Genomic DNA, 18,575 nt, shown 5'->3' with positions numbered 1-18,575 from the left:
TTGTCGACGATGTATTGAGCATCACAAGCTCACACAACTACAACCCAGCTTCTTCATCATAGTCCGGATGATACATGACTTTGACTGCAGGCGTCCTTCGATAGGAACCTATTATGCTCCGATCCCATGTCACAGCTAGACCCATGTTGGACTTCCCACAGGGGCAACGAGCCGCCGCCCAGACATCGGGATCTGAGGTACCTCAACATCACACCATCGGGATCTAGAGATGACGAGAAGCACGTTTCATACCCGTCGTACAGTCTCGTCAAATGACGCCTAATTCACAAGCAGCATCCCTCTTATAGCGAAGGGACGGATATATGCCAAATATCGGAACACGACGCGGCCGACTCGGAGAGGAAGGAAGCGCGCAACGTTGAATTCCCGATTAGTTGAACGTTTGGCTTTGTGATGCCGTGTAAGCGTCATTACCGAGCCGTTGTAGATCTATAGACCGCGTTCACCGAGTGCGCTGTTCTGGTACGTGAGACTAAAAAGCTCTGGTGATCGCCCAGTCTGGCCGCCTGTCGTGTGTATACAGCCTGCAATGGACTCCAGCAGTTTCTCTGCCTTCTTTTGGTAAAGTAAGACTGCGCTTGCTTTCCACATGCCGCTCGTCTCGTCGAACAGTCCAGAAGTACGAACACAAGCCTGCTTGAATAGCTTAGCGTGGGCGTGGGCCAGTTTATCGTAGGGATGGCTGACGAAACTGAATCCATCTGCAGTGTTGACTAGGTCGTCCTTGACCTTCGCGAGATCAACGTCCACCTGTAAACCAAGCATGAGCTCCTCGCAGAGTTCCTCTGCATGCGTAATGAAGTGTGCTGATAACTGTCGGAAGGTGTTTATAGAAATAGTGAAGGAGTCTCCGTACGACACCCTTTGTAAATCGTCACTCCAGTAGAGGAAATATGACGGGGTGTCTGTTCTGGCTATCACTCTCCCGTAGTCACGGAGGCTCAACATCTCTGGTAGGGGGGTCATTGACTTGCTCAGCATATATCTATGTCGTACTGATTCAAGCCGCTCAAACTGCCGGTATCGTGGCCGCTGAGGAATTCCGATATAACCGTAGGCTTCGAGAGGGAGGGCATACTCCAGGAAGAGCAGCCGCTGCACATAGATTATGGCTGAGAGGGTCGGAGTATACAGCCTTGCCGTTCGAAACCCTTGGCCATCGGATTTGATGCCGAGAATACTACTGAAGTAGACGAGATGCGTTGAGTTGGGATGGCCGTCGATAAAGTCCTCGGTGCAGAATGTGATAGCTAGCTTGAAGAGCAATTCGAGAAGTTGCCCTAGTGCTGGTCCAAAGAAGCTGGCCTGATGCCGAGGGATACTCGCGTCTTCGACACTATCCCCTGTTTCGCTCTCTCCGTCGCTGAAATCCGAGTCGCTCAAGTCCTCGTCAATACAGTCGCTCTTATCTTCGTCCTCGTCAATATCTTGAATAGTCCTAGCATTCTGCCGTTCAAAATCAAGCATAGCGGCTTGCTTATAGGTAGCAAACGATCTTTTCCTCGACTGCGGTATAGCCGAGGAGAGTTTTGACATGTCATGTTTCTGTTCCTTTTGCTATCCTGAATACTGGTTGATTTTTGTTGCAGGCCGCTCTATCATAGGCGTTAGCCGTGGCTGGCAAGCCGGTTTCCCGGCTAGAATCCATCGAACAAGCTGCTCCCCACTCCAGGCTTCGTGGGACCAGATAGCCCGAAGTATCTGCTGCTGTTCTGAGCTAAAGCGGACGGGGAGAAGGTCGTGACGCTGGAAGTCTGGTAAGCGATAAGCACGGAAGATAAAGGCGATAAAACGCTGGAATATTCGGAGATATTTATGTCGGCTAGACTTTGCTGATACTAGAGTAAACGGCTTCGGATAGATCTTCTCCGGGTGAAGGGTTCGGAACCAGCATAGAACCGAGCGAGACGTTCCACGGGCTGTCTGCTCACAGCGAGAAAGCATCCAGTCGGTCATAGTAATGAGCCCGGATATCTTCACCTCGTCTCTCCGAGTACTGATGTAGGGAGTAGTCGCAGGGTGGAGGCCCTTTCCAAGATGTAGCAGTCTAGTAGGCTGGTTCGAAGGTATGGCCGTGAGGGCCACTAGTACTGCACAGTTGGCGCTTTCGAAGATCTGTGGCCACCTTGTCCGGTCGAGCCATGGCTTGCCCTGAGAGATAGCGGTCCGTCTATCATTTGGGTCTTTCCTTGCCGTGTCGAAGTTCGAGATAGTAGGCTTTCTAGGCTTTTCCGGAGAATGCTATTCAGCTACGCGACCGGGCACTGGCCGAACTGTACTCCCATCTGCACCAGTCACGGACCAATATCGTCGATCAGGCCCGCCCGCCCAAGACTGTAGATAGACATCGTCGTAGAGAAGGCCAATTCGCGGCCGGGTCGCGGTTTCCCCGTGAAGGTGGTTATGAGAGAGGTGCCTTGTAAGCTCGTGGAAGCTAGTCGTGAAGAAGACGCACTTCCGGCAGCTGAAGCCATCATACGTCTGGAGATCCGGAGGGGCTTAGAACCACATGGCGGCAGAGCTGCATCTGTAGGTTTACGGAAGCCCTGCGAGTAATTATCGCGTATATGCTCCGCAAGGCCTAACCGGTCGGCCAGTGGAACGCTGTGCTTGTTCCAGAGGTGTGCAGTTACTTGGCCTCCCTCTGGGGAGATGGCGTGTCGGCACTCGATTCGACGGCAGATGAGGACGTGGTATTCTAGATCGGCGTAGAGTTGCAAGTACGTGAAGACCTGGTCGGGACCACTATCGTCTTCCGGCCTCGTAGCTGGTGGGATTGGCGATCGGTCTCGCATCGTCGTACTGCAGGTCGTCTTCGTAATACCGGTATTCTGGACTGTCGGTGGGTCGTATCTGGGGAAGAATTGGGGCAAATCTGGGGTTCAGAGTGGACTCAAATTCGCGGGAAAAGGGGCTAGAATGAAACGGACCTGCTACGTGCACAGACCTTTCGTAGGACATGACATGTCCAGGGAGAGAATGAGCAAGACTTCACGGTGTACAGGGATGCCGTCGGCGATGTGGGGTGGGCGGGTCCCTCGGTTTTCACTTAAAACCGCCCTGGAATAAGACAGTAGGCGGGTTAGAGTAGAGGAAACGTAGGTCTTAGGGGTAAGGTAGTATCTAGGGTAAATCCGGGGTGTAGAACTTTAGAGGAAAAGGGGCTTAAATACGTAGTCCCTCGTCGGTGCATAGGCGTTTCGTAGGACATGTTATTTCCCACGATGAAATGAGAGGGATCTGGATAGAAGTTGAGCACAATCTAGAAATGTGCGGCGCACAGGACGGCGGAAGTTCAGTTAAGTTTGGGATAGAATAAGACAGTAGGTCCGAACACCAGCTAGTAGTGTTTAGCTACATGCGAACTACTACGCCGATTAAACTAGTTTAATTAGTTGTAGTTTCCTCTCCGCAAATTACGCATGCCCCTGGAGCCCAGCGGCACGGCTATGCAGGATCTTGACGTTGGAAAGGCGGATTTCGAAATGTTTGCCGTCAGGTCTTCAGCCTTTCAACCCAGACAAAGTCGCCAAGCTAATACACAGTGGAAAGAGCTTCGGATTTCTGCCAGCTCCCTCCTTGAGGATTGCGGCCTGAAACCGCTGTGCGAGCTAACCGTCCAGACGGGTAAGTCCCGTCGTTCAGCTCGCACATCATGATCTCAAAGGTGCTCTAGCACAGATTGGTGGCGCTTTTCGACACAGGTAGAAGTGGGCGTTTAATTCTGGGACAGCCGTAGCATTTCCAGGAGACATATCCTTCTTGGAGGATCTACGTGCGACTCAACATTTCCCCATTACCTGCCGAGCCTTTTCAAGCTTCAATAGACAGTCTTGCTGGGCATAATGGAGGACACGGGTTTGGGGTGAACAAGGGTAGCCTTCTCCGGTTTTAAGGACGTCGCCGCCCATAGAATGAAACTTAGGTGGCAATCAAGCTTGGATCATTTGGAAAGTCGGTTCGGTATGTTCATCCAGGCCTCTCAAGCTGCCTTCACTACGGTGTCGTGGCAAATTCGACGATATTGTTAACATTGCCCCCGCGCCGCAGCATTACCAGTCAATTAGATATCGTATTGTGTAACTGACAGCGACTAATTAGCAGACATGAGCTGGAAATGAGGCAACCCAATGTCGTGAAGTCGCACCGTGGTGAGGTCCAGCATGTGTGAAGTTGAGGCGAGCCCAGACTGAAATCCACGGAAGCCATCTTCTTCCGAAGCAAAACCTTCTTCTTGGGTGGACAACTTGACTACGGGCGACTTCTTTATTTACCCTTTGACTGCACCTCGACACGGATACCCATAACGAGTTGGCGCTCGAATTAAACCGTTCAACTAATCCTCGTCCGCGCCGTCGTGAACGTGACTGATGGGACTGGGTGATCGACATCGGGGCAGCAATATGCCTATCCTGGACAGAAGACCACCGTGGAATCCGAGGGAAAACAAACCCCTTAGTTCTCACTTTGTTCAAACACGGGGCATACTACGCTAAAAGCCTTAGCATCTTCCAGCCGTGACCAGAGCCCTGAATACCGCGTCAGTAACTTCAAGACCATTCACAAAGGATATTGCTGGCAGCTTACCTGACCCACCATCCCTCCTGAACGCCCGTGCCACCACGCTCGCAGTTGTTGACTGGCACCTTGACTATCTCGTTGCAAAGAGCCACGGAGAGAGAGTTCGGGACTGTAAAGTCATTGCGCGCCCAGAACTGAATCTTGTTGGTCCCGAACGGCGCATTGTAGCAGCCGGTCTTGGTCTGGCCAGTGGCATAACTGCCGCTGTTCCTGCACCACGTCTGGACGTATTCAAGCGCCTTTGGCTTATTGTCACCCCACGTCTTGTCGCTGCTCGAGCAAGTAGACTGCGTAGTCGGCTTGAAGCCGATTGTGCGAACGCAGACATAGGCATTAGCCCAGAGCCCGGTGCAGGCAGTGGTCAGGGACTTGTTCCACGAGATGAAGCGGGATACGGTGACACCGTTTCGTGCCGCTATCGTTGTGCACGTATCGTCGCTCGTGACAAAATAGAACTTGTCACAGTTGGGCACCATGGAGGGCTGGGTGGGAAGCGGCGTGTTGATGCCGTTGCCCGTTGTGGTGGTTGGCTTGGTGGCGGTGGTCGTCGTGGGCCGGGTGGTTGTGGTTGTAGTTGTGCTTAACCCAACAATGTGGATGCAAACCCAGTACTCCGCCCAGATGTCTATGCAGCCCGAGTTGAGCTTGTTCCAGGTGATGATCTGCTGCAGGGTGATGCCGTTGTCTCTAGCAATGTCGGCACACGTCTCGCCAGCCTCAACGAGGTGGAAGCGATCACAGTTCGTCACCATGTCAGGCTTTGTGGGCACCGGCGTCTCGATCCCATTGGTGGGCACTGTAGGCCTGGTTGTGGTGGTTGTGCTTGTCGTCCGGGTTGTGGTGGTCGGGGCCGTAGTAGCCGTCGTCGTCGTGGGCGCGGGCGGCGCAGAGACGGGCGCCTCTATGCAGTAGGAGCGTCCGACCAGGAAGTTGCCACAGCCTGCAGTGAGAGACGGGTTCTGCAGCTCCATTAGTCTCAGGCACGATCTATGTGGCACCCATTGAGGATCCAGACTTACCCAGAACAAAAAGTCTGCTACGGGAACCCCCCAGTTGCGCAACAAGTTGGTGCAAGTGACTGAGCCATCATTATCGTACCACCAGGTACACTCTGCGATGGTGTTTTCATCATACGGCATTTGCGGCTCATCGCTCAGCAGATGAAAGTCCACAGATGCGGACTGCTCTGCAGACAAGGGGCTGGCTAGAGCATGAAAAGAGCCGAATGACAACAGCAGGCTGGCCGCAAGTGCCCAACAACCTGACTGCGGGTAGAACATGATGCGGACTAGAAGAGACGATGGGGACTTGGGTGTTGGTGGTGAGATGGCCGCAACTTTGGACTGATCGGCTCAGGACCTACCACCATGACCTTATATACGTCGGGGGTAAAGTGCAAGCATGATGCTTTGGAAGGCCAGTCCCTCGAGCCAGAGAACCACGGCCGCCTACCTGGGCCTTGTCCTATCGTTCATTGGGCCGTTGTTCTCGAAGCTCGAGTCGCGCACATGCATATTCCTCGGCCTTGTAAGATTCGGGCACTGCTGTGCGGAAGCAAAGAATCGGATACAGAAATTGCCGTCTGAATCCAGTATCAGCGCCCGAAAGTTCACGAGCCTAGTGGCGGTAAGCCCGTGACCCCCTATTGTGGAAGGAATGCGAGATCTAGCCCTGGCCGTCATAGACTAAGCCCTGCAATGCACACAGTACAACACAGTACAGTGTCAACCTTGCAACTATTCACTCCACTTGCACCGGCGGGTCTCCACAATCATTGTGGACTTCCTTCGGTGCTTACCAGCTCCGGCTACCGTAGAGGCCTTAAACTCTTCATCTCGTGACGAACCTCCAGACTTGTTCTGCTGAGCGCACACTCGTGAACCTGGCCGTTGGGGGCGGGTTCAATGTTCCGAAATCTATGCTCAGGTAAGTGTGGTTGCAGGTGCCCCGGAAAGGATCAATGCCAATGCTCGCACATGCCTAATCGAGACGTGCAGTCGTTCTACACAGGCCCTGGTCACTCCTTGCGGCTCTCTTGAACACGCTTATGGTGCTTACGCTTGATTGATCCTGGCGGTGCAGATTATGCTTCTCAGTTTTTACTGGACTACAGCGGACCACGTCAGGCGTTCGTAGATATTGGGACTTCCATACACAGAAACAAGCGGTTTGGCAAAACTAAAAGACATGCCATGAGTGCACAGAAGCTACGTGGACAGTATCCGACGCCCGATGGCACAGCAGAGCTAGTGCACGGAAGAGCTGTAGCGCGCCATAATGAATTGGGCGGTGCTATCAAAAGCTGCTCGAGTAGCATACTGACCACACGGCATTATTCTGGTTCCTGAACAATAATGTGAAGTACAAGCACTAGAAAGAGCGAGGACGCGCCCCTGCAAAAGCGTTGTTCCTCTTGTTTGGGGGCCAAAGCTGCAGCTTTTGGGCCTCCAGTTAAATCTGACGGCGCTTAGTCACCAGGCAGTCTGCCAAGCCGGGTGCACAACTGGCGAATAAACATGTGGTTCTTGGACGTCCAGACTTAGAAGTACATTGCATCCTCGCTCGGCCGCTATACGGGGAAATTAAAGAGCGGCTTACCTGCAAGCCGCTCCTACTAACAATCAACAGTCATGCCGTCAGCCTTGGCGATAGCCTAGTGGTGAGATTTGTAAGTATGTAAGTACTTACGGACTTAAGGACTTTTTCCGTATCAGTCCTTATGGAAGCCACACATGGCCTGCTGGCAGAAGACATGCAAGTTTGCTTTATTTGTTTTGTCAAGCACGGAATTCAGGTCACTTTTCATGACTAGCAAATCTCATGAGCAACGATGATGCAGCCTCGGACTCTAGCGAAGCAATGTGATCATGGTCTGATTCTAAGTGGCAGCATATGCGCCAAAGTCCGATAGTTGGAGTGGCGACTGTTTGGATAGGCCCTGAAGGCCGCCTGCTTTATCATTTCCCCAAGGCTCATACGGCTTCCCCGCCGAGCCGTCAACACGTGCTCGCTCCTGTCCGCGAACCCGCACCGTCAGCAGCCCTGCAGGACCCATCACGGCCCAGCCCTGCGTCCCTGAAGTCTAGGTGCCAGTGTTGTGCACTGTGTGCGCCACAAGGATAACCAGGGATCCGCTGTCAGCTTTGATCCAACGACCAGCATGCTTGGTGAGAAAGTGACTCAATCGAGAGTGCTTCCGCGTTGTACGCGCCTGTCAGACTTGGCAAGATGAACCCCTGTCTTGCGAGCAAGCCCCTTGGTTCGCCTTCACAAAAAGTGAGACGAACCAGGCTGTCGGGCTGCGGTTCGAGCAAAAGAGACCCGGCCAAGTATGAAAAATGCTTCCGAGGGTCTTCTGGCTGCACAACGGGGCTCTGATGCACGAAGGATCAGGACGGGTGACGGACCTGGCGATACCACATATATTCTAGGTTTGCCCTCATGCCGACCGTCTTTTCGAGCCATTTCCCATCGCCTTCTCTGCCAGGCTGCTCGACTTGTTACAGCGCTCAACGGATCTGGGTCTTCAGGTATGATGAAGCCATACGCAGGCTTGCTCGCCCCTGCAGCGACGGCCCTCTTCGCCTTCTGTACTCTTTGTTCTGCGCAGAGTTCCATCGGGAACAATCGTACCCATTTTCCCACATACTTCCATCCCGAGAAGTTGTCCGAAAGTCGTTGCCCAGCCCCGTGCGGCGATGTAGGGCCGACAAGCTTCTCCTGGCCTCGCATCTTCTCCATTGCCGAGCTCGACAAGTGTGATGGCACAGTCGTTTTTGAAGCCATGGTCCGCTTTCCCATCGAGTCACCGGACAGGCAGACCGTCCTCAAGGCCTGTACGGCATCCACTGCCGACATGCGCCTCGACTCGGCCGGCTACGGCGAACCTGCTCTTAGTGGAGCTGATGTCGTGGAGTCCAACGTCGATATCGATGTTGGCTGGAACAGCCGTGCGGCATTTTCACCACAGTCTGCAACCCAGGTCGCCGATGCTGCACTCAAGCTCCAGAGCCAGGTCGCCCGGGACCCCAACAACAGGCTGAGAGCTACTTTTGCCAAGTCAAGCAAGTCAGTTGTCGGACTCTATGTCGGAGGCGAGATTCACAGGTCGTCTACCATCTCTCTCATTGGGGACTTTGTCGATCGCATCAAGCGTGGCGAAGCAGCAGGGACCCGTCAGGTCACCCAGATCTGCGGACCTACAGGCACTCGATCGTCTGCACATGTGTTCGGGATAGTGTCAGACACGGAAGGGGACCTGACCGCCGTACATGACATGATCCGAGGCTGGGCTGATGGCGAGTGCGTCACTGGTCTTCACGAGAGCTTCGTTCTGGGGAATCAGACGCTCAGCCTGGTCTCAGCCGTCCCACTCACAGCTGAATCCACTGTTGGCGGAGTGTCCAACTCGTCGGCGAGCAGCAACAGCTCTATAGCCACGAGCAGACACCACCGGCGCTTTCATGTTGGCCAGCAGTCCAGTCAAGAGCCACGCCAGAGCAAGAAACGTGCCAATTCATGTCGGGCTGCCAAGGTTGGCTTTGGTGACAGCTGCTGGTCCGTCGCGGAGGAGAAGTGTGGCGTCACGCTGGGCGATCTCTACAAGTACAACAATATCGATGCTTCTTATTGCCGCAACATGGCCGTTGGCGACGACCTATGTTGCTCAGAAGGAAGCGCCACTGACGGCCTTACGAGTAAGTCACTGTCCTTGATTTGGACCACCTCAGACGCGACACTAATCAGAACCTTAAGCAGTCACGGCGGAGGATGATGACTTCGAATGCAAGTACACCATCATCGAGCCTAACGACCTCTGCGGGGCGATTGCATCTCGGTGTAACATCCCCGTCAAGAAGCTGGTTGAATGGAATGGCGGTGACGACAAGATCTGCAACAATCTTATACCAAAAGAGCCGATTTGTTGTTCTCTAGGGAAAAAGCCCGACCTGCGCCCACAGCCCCAAGAGAACGGAGACTGTGCTGTCTACGAAATCCAGCCCGAAGACGGCTGCTGGTTGATCGCCGACAGATTCCACCTCACACAGGAGGAGATTCATAAACTCAATGTCGGCAAAACCTGGGGCTGGTCTGGCTGCGGCAGACTGTTTCGTGATCAAAAGATTTGCGTCAGCACTGGCAATCCTCCCATGCCTACGCAGATCGAGGACGTCACCTGCGGTCCACAGGTCAAGGGCACCGTCAGGCCAGCAGACGGAACAGCCATGACCGATCTAAACCCGTGTCCTCTCAACGTGTGCTGCTCAGGATGGGGCTACTGTGGACTGGTAAGTATATATTTTCGCTAGAGAATGCGGGTCGCAGACCACATAGGCTGATGGCCCAACGCAGACTGAAGAGTTCTGTATCGATACTAGTATCGACGATACTCCCGGCACAGCTAGACCTAACACGAATGGGTGTCTCTCAAATTGCGGCAAGATCGAGATCACCAATAACGATAGGCCCCCCGCGACCTTCATCCGCGTGGGTTACTTTGAAGGGTGGAACGGGGAGCGTCCGTGTCTTACTATGGACGCGACCGATATCAGCGACACCATCACGCACATTCATTTCGCATTCGGCGATATCAGCGAGAATTACGTGCCTAGCATAGCCCCTGATGTCCTGGACCAGTGGCAGAAGTTCCTCACGATTACCGGCAAGAAAAAAATCATCTCGTTCGGAGGATGGGCATTTTCGAACGAGCCAGTGAGTCAAATCTGTCCCGAATGCGGAACGTGAGTTATTACTGACATATCTGCAGGGAACGTCGCACATTATACGCCAAGGCGTCAAACCAGCGAACCGCCAAACCCTTGCCAATAACATCATCAAATTCGTCCTCGATAACGACCTGGACGGTGTCGACTTTGACTGGGAATATCCCGGTGCATATGACATTGACGGATCCGACATGGGAACAGCCGAGGATGGAGCAAACTACTTGAAGTTCCTGACGCTCGTTCGCAATGGCTTGCCCAAGAGCTCCCTCGCTATAGCGGCCCCGGCATCGTATTGGTATCTCCGCCACTTCTTGATAGCCGAAACCGCCAAGGTCCTCGACTACATTGTGTACATGACCTACGACTTCCATGGCCAATGGGATGTAGGCAACAAGTGGACGAGGTAAGCCCCACTCTCATACCTTTCGTCTTACAGCATCTCTGATGGGTGCCACCGTGATAGCCCAGGCTGCGACAATGGAGACTGCTTGAGATCGCACGTCAACATTACCGAGACCATGGACGCGCTGGCCATGATCACCCGCGCTGGCGTTCCCGCCAACAAGGTCCTCGTAGGTATCACAAGCTACGGACGAAGCTTCAAGATGGCAGACCCCAACTGCTCGAGTCCAAGTTGCAAGTACTTGGGAACTCGACTTGACTCGCCGGCGAAGAAGGGCAAGTGCACAAACACGGGCGGCTATCTTGCTAATGGCGAAATTGACGCTATCAAGAGCGGCTCGGCCCCGTTCCGAGAACTCTACGACGGCGGATCCGACTCCGACATTCTGATCTACGACGGCGTCGAATACGTCGGATACATGACCGATAAGACAAAGCAGCGCCGGATCAACCTATATAAGAGCCTCAACTTCGGAGGCGCCACCGACTGGGCAGTGGACTTAGCCGGAGACATCAGCGTGGGAGACAAGAGCAACGTTGTTTACATTGGGACGGAGGTGTATACCCAGCACTCCATGGGTTGCACCGCACCTTGCACGATTGTACTCGCCCCAAGCCCTTTACCCTCTACTACAACAATCTCCATTCCGCCATACACGACGTCGTTGCAAGTCGGCACTACCACGACCACTATCACCATAAGACTGCCTGTGCAAACCATCTCAGAGGTTCCCTTTTACAACATCAATATTTCTTCTAATGCCGGCACTCAGACAGTGGTTCAGCCATATCCCAGCATCACTATCGACCCAGTCGGTATGCCTGTGCGTTGGGTAGACGCCGGGACGACAAAGACCACTACGAGAACGGTCGTGCTCCCCCCATGGCCGCAAATCACTAAAGGTCCACCACAGGGCTGGAAGGGGACTGATTCGCCGTCAAACATCCCGTCAAACATCCCGTCAAGCACGGGCACCGATATACCTCTTCCGCCGAGACCGACTGCGCAGGAGCCGATAGTTACCTGGGTGGACTGGTTTGACATCCCGGCGGCTATCGAGCCTGTGACCAACCAGCCAGGTGGCGGTGGTGACGAAGACGATGAAGGTGGCGATGATAATGACGACGGCGACGACGATAACGACGATGACGACGATTTCGCATTCATTCCGTGCAATCTGTGGTTCTTTTCTGTAAGCATTCCCACTAGTACCAAACTCGCACCGAGTTCTTATAGACATAGACAAAGCATCTAACCACAACTTATGTCCAGTCGTGCATAAATCTCGGGGGCACCGAGATTACTGGGTGGAAATTGAGGCTTCCAGAAGGAATCGTTGGCCCGTAAGTGAACCCCACACGACTCTACGAGACGTCCGTGATATGCAAGTCTGCGCGATACTTTGCGCCGAAGGAAGCCTCTTGTGTATTCATGGCGATGCGTCGAAGTCGAGAGCAAAGTAACTAATGCTCCTGTGCTATAGTGCACCGCCGCCTCCTGATCTGATTCCCCTACCACCGGGCTGGCGTTGGAAGACACCTCGCCTGCCGCCTTGGCCGAGACTGAGGTGAGTCCTATGATTGTGTCCTTGACATTGTGGAGACTGCCCTGCATTTGCTCACTCGCCAGACAGGATCGGGAAGGGGTCAAAGCCCGAGGTGATACCAGAGGAGCCGCGGCCCTGCGAGCGGCAGTCGGCGTCAGCGTGCGCCCAGGTCACTTCGTTTGAGTGGGACGACCAAGGTACAACCACCGTGACGACCACGTCGAGCGTGTTCGAAACCTGCGCGACTGTATACGGCTGTGCCGTTAGCGACTACGAGGAGTCGTCGACGATCGACGACGGTTCATGCCAGGTTATGAAGAGGACCATGCTGGCACCCACAGCAACTCAGCCTCCTACTACGACAATCGCACCCCGCCTGACAGCTGCAAGCAGCGATGCCGCGCCCACGCGAGAAGCTGAGGACCGCAAGCCGCTGAACACGCGACATGTCGGCGACTCTCCTGTAGACTTGCACCGGCGAGCTACCGAGGACGACGAGGCCTCGTGGGACGATGACAAAAGTCTTGCAGACGGCTGGGATTGCGCGCGAGACGACGTTATTCTTGTCCAGAAACTTTACGAAGATGCCAACCCCGCCAACCAAAGACTTGCAGATCGGCTCACGAGGCTCTCCGAGGCTCCACGGAGAAGGACCACGGTCACTCGTGTTCAATCCAAGAGGAAGCACTTCACGGCGTTTTGGTACATTTCTGGGCTCCCAAGACCTCTGCGGGCCAAGCTCGCGCGGATGAACGCGGTAAGTGGCTTCGCAAGGCCACTTTCAGGGCTGAAGGCTGTGGCCGAACGATCATTTCATCTTGGAAAGGCGCGCAAGACTGACGATGGATAATTAGGTCTCGATGATGACGAATATTAGCCCTGGCTCCGCAGCACGCGATGTTAGCAGAGCCACAACAACACGCAGGTCGGCAGAACGGCCAGAGGCAGTGTATAGAAACCAAACCCGAGTGGCAAACCTTGCAGAGGATAGCTCAATTGAGCAAGACGTTGCCCAATCGAGCACGAGCGATCGAAAGGGCAATCATTGGGGAAAGCGAGGGGTAGTTGCACTCAAGGAGTGGTCCAAATCGCAAATTTCTGCACCCAGCATGGCAGATGATTGGGCGACGAATCCGGACTTCACCCTTAACCCAGGAGCTACAGAACTAGAGTCGGAGCACCGGTACTATTTCCACGAGTCAGCTGGGCGCGGCCAGTACATTTATGTCCTCGAAGCATGCATCGACACGAGCCATCCCGAGTTTAGTGGCGCTGACATTGCCACTCCGTTGCGGACAAGCCTCTTTGGGGACTGGGATGGCATTGATTGCACTCACGGCACAGAGGTAGCATCGATGGTGGTGGGCCTCAGTCTGGGGCTCGCCAGGAACGCAAAGCTGGTGCCCGTGCATTTTGGGGCCCCGCGAGGTTTTCACGACCCTGCCCATTTCATACGCTACATCGAAGCTCTGGTGCTGGTTCTCGACGACATCCTGGACAACAAGCAAGGCAGAGCAGTGGTGAGCATGTCCCTCGCGGTTAGGGAGAAGAACGAGTGGGAACATCTGAAAAACGTCATGCGTAAGTTGTCTATCTTGCCCCAGCCCGTGTCGCTCTATCCAGCCCCGTCGCGCCGAGAGTGTCAGCACAATCGCAGAGACGGCATAGACGATGATGTATAGAGGACTCATCTAATCTGATCTCGGTCGACACGACAGTTTATGTGCTCAAACAGGTCGCAGAGGCCAAAGCGGTTCTAGTTGGAGCTGCCGGCAATAGCCGCATGGATGCCGCAGACCCTCTGAACAGCGACGAAGTGCTGCCGATGTTCTTCATGGGCGAGACGGACCTGGCGCTCTCCTCCTTTGTGGTCGGGGCGACCGATGGGGCCGGCAGGGCAGCCCATTGGAGCCAGCGCTTCAGCGACGACGACGTGAGTCGCCTCATCTGGGCGCCAGGCGACCGTTTGATAGTCCCAACACCAGACGATTGGTATCAACTGGCTTTCGGCACATCACTGGCAGCCCCCAAGGTCGCCTCTCTCGTCGCCTTGTATCGCGGCCTGCCCTCGCGATGGCAGGCTCAACTAGAGAGCCCGGAGATCGTCAAGCGGCTGGTTGAAACACTCAGTCGGCCTCTGCAGATCAGTGACGGGCCATGGGCCAATGCCAACCCGGGAGCCCCATGGGTGCCTTTCGTGTGGTCAGGTCAAGTCCTCCAAAAGTCATGTTTGATCGACGGCGATGACTTGACATACAAAGGGAAGCCGGCATGCCCTAAGCTGCCGGATGATCTAGCTCAGCTGCCGCCGTGGTCGCCTCCCTCTGGCCCCGACGGACCAGGTACCGGGGGTGAGATAGGTGGCATCCCGGTGCCCGGGCCCATCACGTGGCAGCAGGGGCCGGCCCAGCCGATTTGCGCCAATAGCCAGAGCAGATCGACTAAGTGCGGCCGGCTTTGCTCTAGTAGCTACTACTGCGGGAAGCTCCCCACAGGTCTCCCTCCAGACTTCATCGAGCCTGTTTCAACTAGCACGAGACTGACCACGACACCGAGACCGACATCGACCAGCACGAAGACGACCACAGTCCATCCACCGGAACCAACTCGCGAACCAGCGACTTTCTATCTGGTGCAGAACTACACGAGGTGGTCGGACACCCGTGGCAGTTATTTTCTGCTTGCCATGCCATTGTCTGATTTTGGGGATTGTGATGCGCCAGAAGTTATTGAGGCCGGGCTCAATACGGGCGCCGGCACCAATACATATCCCTGGCAGGCATTGTCATTCGACGCCAAAATTTGCGGCCAAGAGATGCACTTCCAGTGGAAGGGGTCGGCCCCAGGTGACTACGATGTCCTCGACTCGCACTCTAGCAAACACCTCGGTACCTGCACCAAAGGCCCGTCTGTGATAAAGGAATGCACCAGGCGCGGTAATCTTGAGACATATACACCAGTCTATGGTTGTACCGGTGCTTGCTAAGCATTAGCAGTGAGATGCGTAGTCATCATCGTGGCTGTTTCAATAGAGCAATGTCTGGAAAACAAACTTCTTCTTGGCGTGCCGACCAAACCGATATTGCCGAGGTTGACATCGTTTGTCCTGTAATAGAGGCATCACGATCGGAATTTTGGTGATGCATCAGACTTTGTTTTTGACTAGTCATTCTAGAGCTCCGTATTGTTAGTGTGAGGATTGATTCGTTCAGTGGTGACACTGCTCCAGTGGGACACCTGCGGCTGGCAGCTTCTGAATGTGGACCAAGGTTTTCATCCAGTGTGACATATCACCGACAGCAAATACACAAAGCCATAGAATTGATTATCGACGAAATCCTTTTTGGTATAGTTCTCTTAAAGGTGATATCACATCTATAACTTCCAGTCATGCCTAGTGGGAGCATAGTATGATACGCAGGCATGAACGAGGTAATATGTTGGTGCGTAAGCCGGAGAATCGGAGTTTAAACCATCTCATCTATAGTAAATAGAGCGCCGCACCTGAGCTATCCTGGTAATATCTGAATCACTTTAAAGAGAGGAAAAATAACGAAGCTTTACGCCTAGATGGAAGTCGGATCATCTATACTGCTGCTAATCACTGGCACATCGAGTTTATTATGTGCTAGATAGCTCGGTAAGTGCATAAATTTGCAAGTGCCAGCATTGCTAAGAAGCCCTATCTATATGTGCTCCGCTTCACTTGTCGTACAGGTCTCTGTCCCGCTCTTGACACGCGCGACACGCTCGGCTATCCGTCTGCACAAGCTTCTAGACCCACACCGACCCTGGCGAAACTAGCCCTGGACGGGGATGGGGGTCTGCGGCTGAATGCATCTAGACGGACGCACGGACAACGGGTAACCTGTGTCGCACCATAAAGTCTCTTCCACTTCAGTTTAATTCAGAATGGCGGCACCAGCCACAAATGGTAAGAGGTGGGCAACGCGAGCTTAATCGCCAATTTTCCTCAGCCGCAGTTTTCAGCTGTCGGGGTTCTCTGTGTGTAGTTCCTGTTTCCAACGACCTGAGAAATAAATGATTCGAGTCTCCTAGTCTTGCCTTTATCCTTGTCCTCAATCTCTCGCCTATCGCTTCGCCTTACGAAAACGGACAGACAAGATGCGCGCGGTTTCCCTGGTCGTGGTCGTTGCCGCCGCCACGGCGGCAGCCCAGTCCGTTGGAAGCGTGCCAACTTGCGCGGTAAGTCCTCCCTAGCCAATGGCACAATGCCGAACTTCGATAAAGTCAACGGGAAAATAAAAAGAAGTCATGGATGCGGTTCCTGGAGAATGGCAGATTTAGTTCCTGACATGTTCTTCTGTTGTCACATAGGCCTCTTATACGGACCAAGCCTCTATCTTATTGACCGGCTGTAGCTCACTCGACGCTGCCTGTATCTGCAAGCCCGATAATATCAATGCTATAACGCTATATCTCTTTCTATCCTGTGACCAATCCGATTATGAACAGGCTGTAAGCTCAATCAACGCTATATGCTCGGCGGTAGGACCGGCGCCGTCTTCGAGCAGCGGCCCCGCTACGACCGGCCCGCCGCCGTCTGCGGTCGCAAGCAGTAGTTCCAGCGTAGCGACGACAACGACAACGACAAGACCTCTCACCACTGCAAGCACGGGTTCGACTCCCACGTCGAGCCCTGCGTAGAGCTCGCCCACTAACAACAATAACCCATCTACTTCAACCAGCGTCGCACCGAGCGGGCAGACAGGTAACGGCGGTACTAGCAGTAGCAGCAGCAGCAGCAGCAGTAGCAGCGGCCCAAGCGGTACCATGATCGGGGCCATCGTAGGCGGCGTGGTTGGCGGCCTTCTCCTCGGAGCTCTGGCCGTATGGATCATGATGCGGAGGCGCGGATCCAAGACGGCCGCGTCTAGGGAAGAGCAGTAAGACCATTAATAGCCGCCGAGGGTGCCCGAGCTGGCGGGACAGCCAGTGAGTGAGAAGCTCGCGGACACGACCTGGACGTACCCGGCCAGCGCCGACTCGCCCGCCTCACCCCACGAACTCGGCCACACGGAAGATACCCCGCCACCGTGGCAACCTTACTACCACTATTTACCGGCAGAGTTGGGCAATATAGCCTCGGGGCCGAGAGAGCTTAGGTCGGTGCCGGTTATGCTACCGGGGCTGGGCACTATTAGGGAAGGGCCTGCTGCCGAGCTGGGCTCGGAGTATAGGGAGGGCCGGTAACATCCGGGATAATAACGCTAAGTTCAAATATAGCAACTAGGAGCTCGATTTGTCGATAACTTTATATTTGGCCTCTCCGAGGCCAGGTGTAACGGCCGACCAACAGGGGATGTTGTTTGGGCACGGAAGAAGCACAAACAACTAGGCCACAGGATCAGGCCAAAGACAAGGACGGATCATGTGGCAACGCCGTCACAGGTTTCTTATGTAAGCACGATAAGGATAAGGGACGCGGGTACGGTACCACTGGTCATGCATCTCATGCATGACCGTCACGAACGCCAAGACTGACAGTCACGACCAAATCGCCATGACCGTCAGCCCGGCATGTTATGACCACGATGAAGGACAAAGGATATATAGATGCGAAGGATCCCTAGATACACAGTCATTACCTTTGTACTTCAGCGATCAATCTAAGTATCAGTTTCATCACACACTTGAACTAGTCACTCAATTGCCGAAACTGGTATCTCTTCCAAGAGACACGACAAACCCCAAGAGTACACGCCAGCAGAGGAAGTGATATTGCAAAGGCTTTCCCTACCTTTCAGAACAGCAACCCCAGCGCCCTGCCAGACGGCTGACCCCGGAGGCAGGATCGTGACACTACCCCCTTATTTCCTCGCCCCTCTTTTCTATCTTAACTGAATTCACTTCCTCCCCCCACCGTAGCAGCCGCCCTTCCCGTACGTGTCTTACTACCGCCTCCACTCCCTACGCTTTACTCCCCGCTCTCTCACAACTTTTTATAATTATTACGGCTCCGCCGGCCCTGGCTCGGGCATATTTGCGCTTCGCGCCCCGGGTTACGGGCCCCTCCTCCCTAATCGCACTCTCTAACCCCAAATTTATAACCCCAGCCCTGTCCTGTAATTCTGCTACTCTCCCTTCTCCGCTCTGCTTCTCCGGACTTATTATATATTGTTGTTTCATATTTCCTTGTTATGTTCTCCATTATATTGTTCTAATTAAATTATCGGCAACTACTCCTGCCTTTCTATGTTTGCCTTTGACTTAATAAAGTCCTCGTTTTATTTCAACAATTATTAATCCCATAATTCTTGCCATATAACCCCTTTTA

General features: G+C 54.0%; 6 protein-coding genes across 6 annotated transcripts; 1 reads left to right on the top strand and 5 right to left on the bottom strand.

Moving 5' to 3' along the window:
• Position 1: 1 nt before the first annotated feature.
• B0I36DRAFT_341505 (uncharacterized protein) lies at positions 2–1,161 on the bottom strand. The gene has a single exon (XM_046156014.1). It carries the CDS (start codon positions 1,000–1,002, stop codon positions 451–453), a length of 552 nt encoding a protein of 183 aa, XP_046004379.1. The 5' UTR covers positions 1,003–1,161; the 3' UTR covers positions 2–450.
• B0I36DRAFT_218326 (uncharacterized protein) lies at positions 1,108–2,019 on the bottom strand (the record flags this gene model as incomplete). Its single annotated transcript, XM_046148998.1, has 2 exons — positions 1,108–1,527; positions 1,675–2,019. Coding segments are annotated over 2 exons (765 nt in total), but the record flags the coding sequence as incomplete, so codon positions are not given.
• Positions 2,020–2,274: 255 nt separating this feature from the next.
• On the bottom strand, positions 2,275–2,829 carry B0I36DRAFT_400982 (uncharacterized protein). The gene has a single exon (XM_046161692.1). The coding sequence runs from the start codon at positions 2,814–2,816 to the stop codon at positions 2,316–2,318; it is 501 nt and encodes a 166-aa protein (XP_046004377.1). The 5' UTR covers positions 2,817–2,829; the 3' UTR covers positions 2,275–2,315.
• A 1,775-nt stretch (positions 2,830–4,604) lies between these two features.
• B0I36DRAFT_257223 (uncharacterized protein) lies at positions 4,605–5,882 on the bottom strand (the record flags this gene model as incomplete). The annotated part of the gene is made up of 2 exons (XM_046151004.1): positions 4,605–5,561; positions 5,622–5,882. The coding sequence occupies 2 exons, from the start codon at positions 5,880–5,882 to the stop codon at positions 4,605–4,607; spliced, it is 1,218 nt and encodes a 405-aa protein (XP_046004376.1).
• Positions 5,883–8,137: 2,255 nt separating this feature from the next.
• Positions 8,138–11,233, top strand: B0I36DRAFT_257257 (glycoside hydrolase superfamily; the record flags this gene model as incomplete). Its single annotated transcript, XM_046151006.1, has 5 exons — positions 8,138–9,067; positions 9,372–9,890; positions 9,955–10,314; positions 10,370–10,731; positions 10,792–11,233. Coding segments are annotated over 5 exons (2,613 nt in total), but the record flags the coding sequence as incomplete, so codon positions are not given.
• Positions 11,234–16,606: 5,373 nt separating this feature from the next.
• Positions 16,607–17,094, bottom strand: B0I36DRAFT_341503 (uncharacterized protein). The gene has a single exon (XM_046156013.1). It carries the CDS (start codon positions 17,083–17,085, stop codon positions 16,744–16,746), a length of 342 nt encoding a protein of 113 aa, XP_046004374.1. The 5' UTR covers positions 17,086–17,094; the 3' UTR covers positions 16,607–16,743.
• Positions 17,095–18,575: the final 1,481 nt, after the last annotated feature.

Source organism: Microdochium trichocladiopsis, assembly GCF_020744255.1.
Source record: "Microdochium trichocladiopsis strain MPI-CAGE-CH-0230 chromosome Unknown B0I36scaffold_16, whole genome shotgun sequence".
Lineage (NCBI taxonomy): Eukaryota > Fungi > Ascomycota > Sordariomycetes > Xylariales > Microdochiaceae > Microdochium > Microdochium trichocladiopsis.
This window is presented reverse-complemented; position numbering and strand designations above follow the sequence as displayed.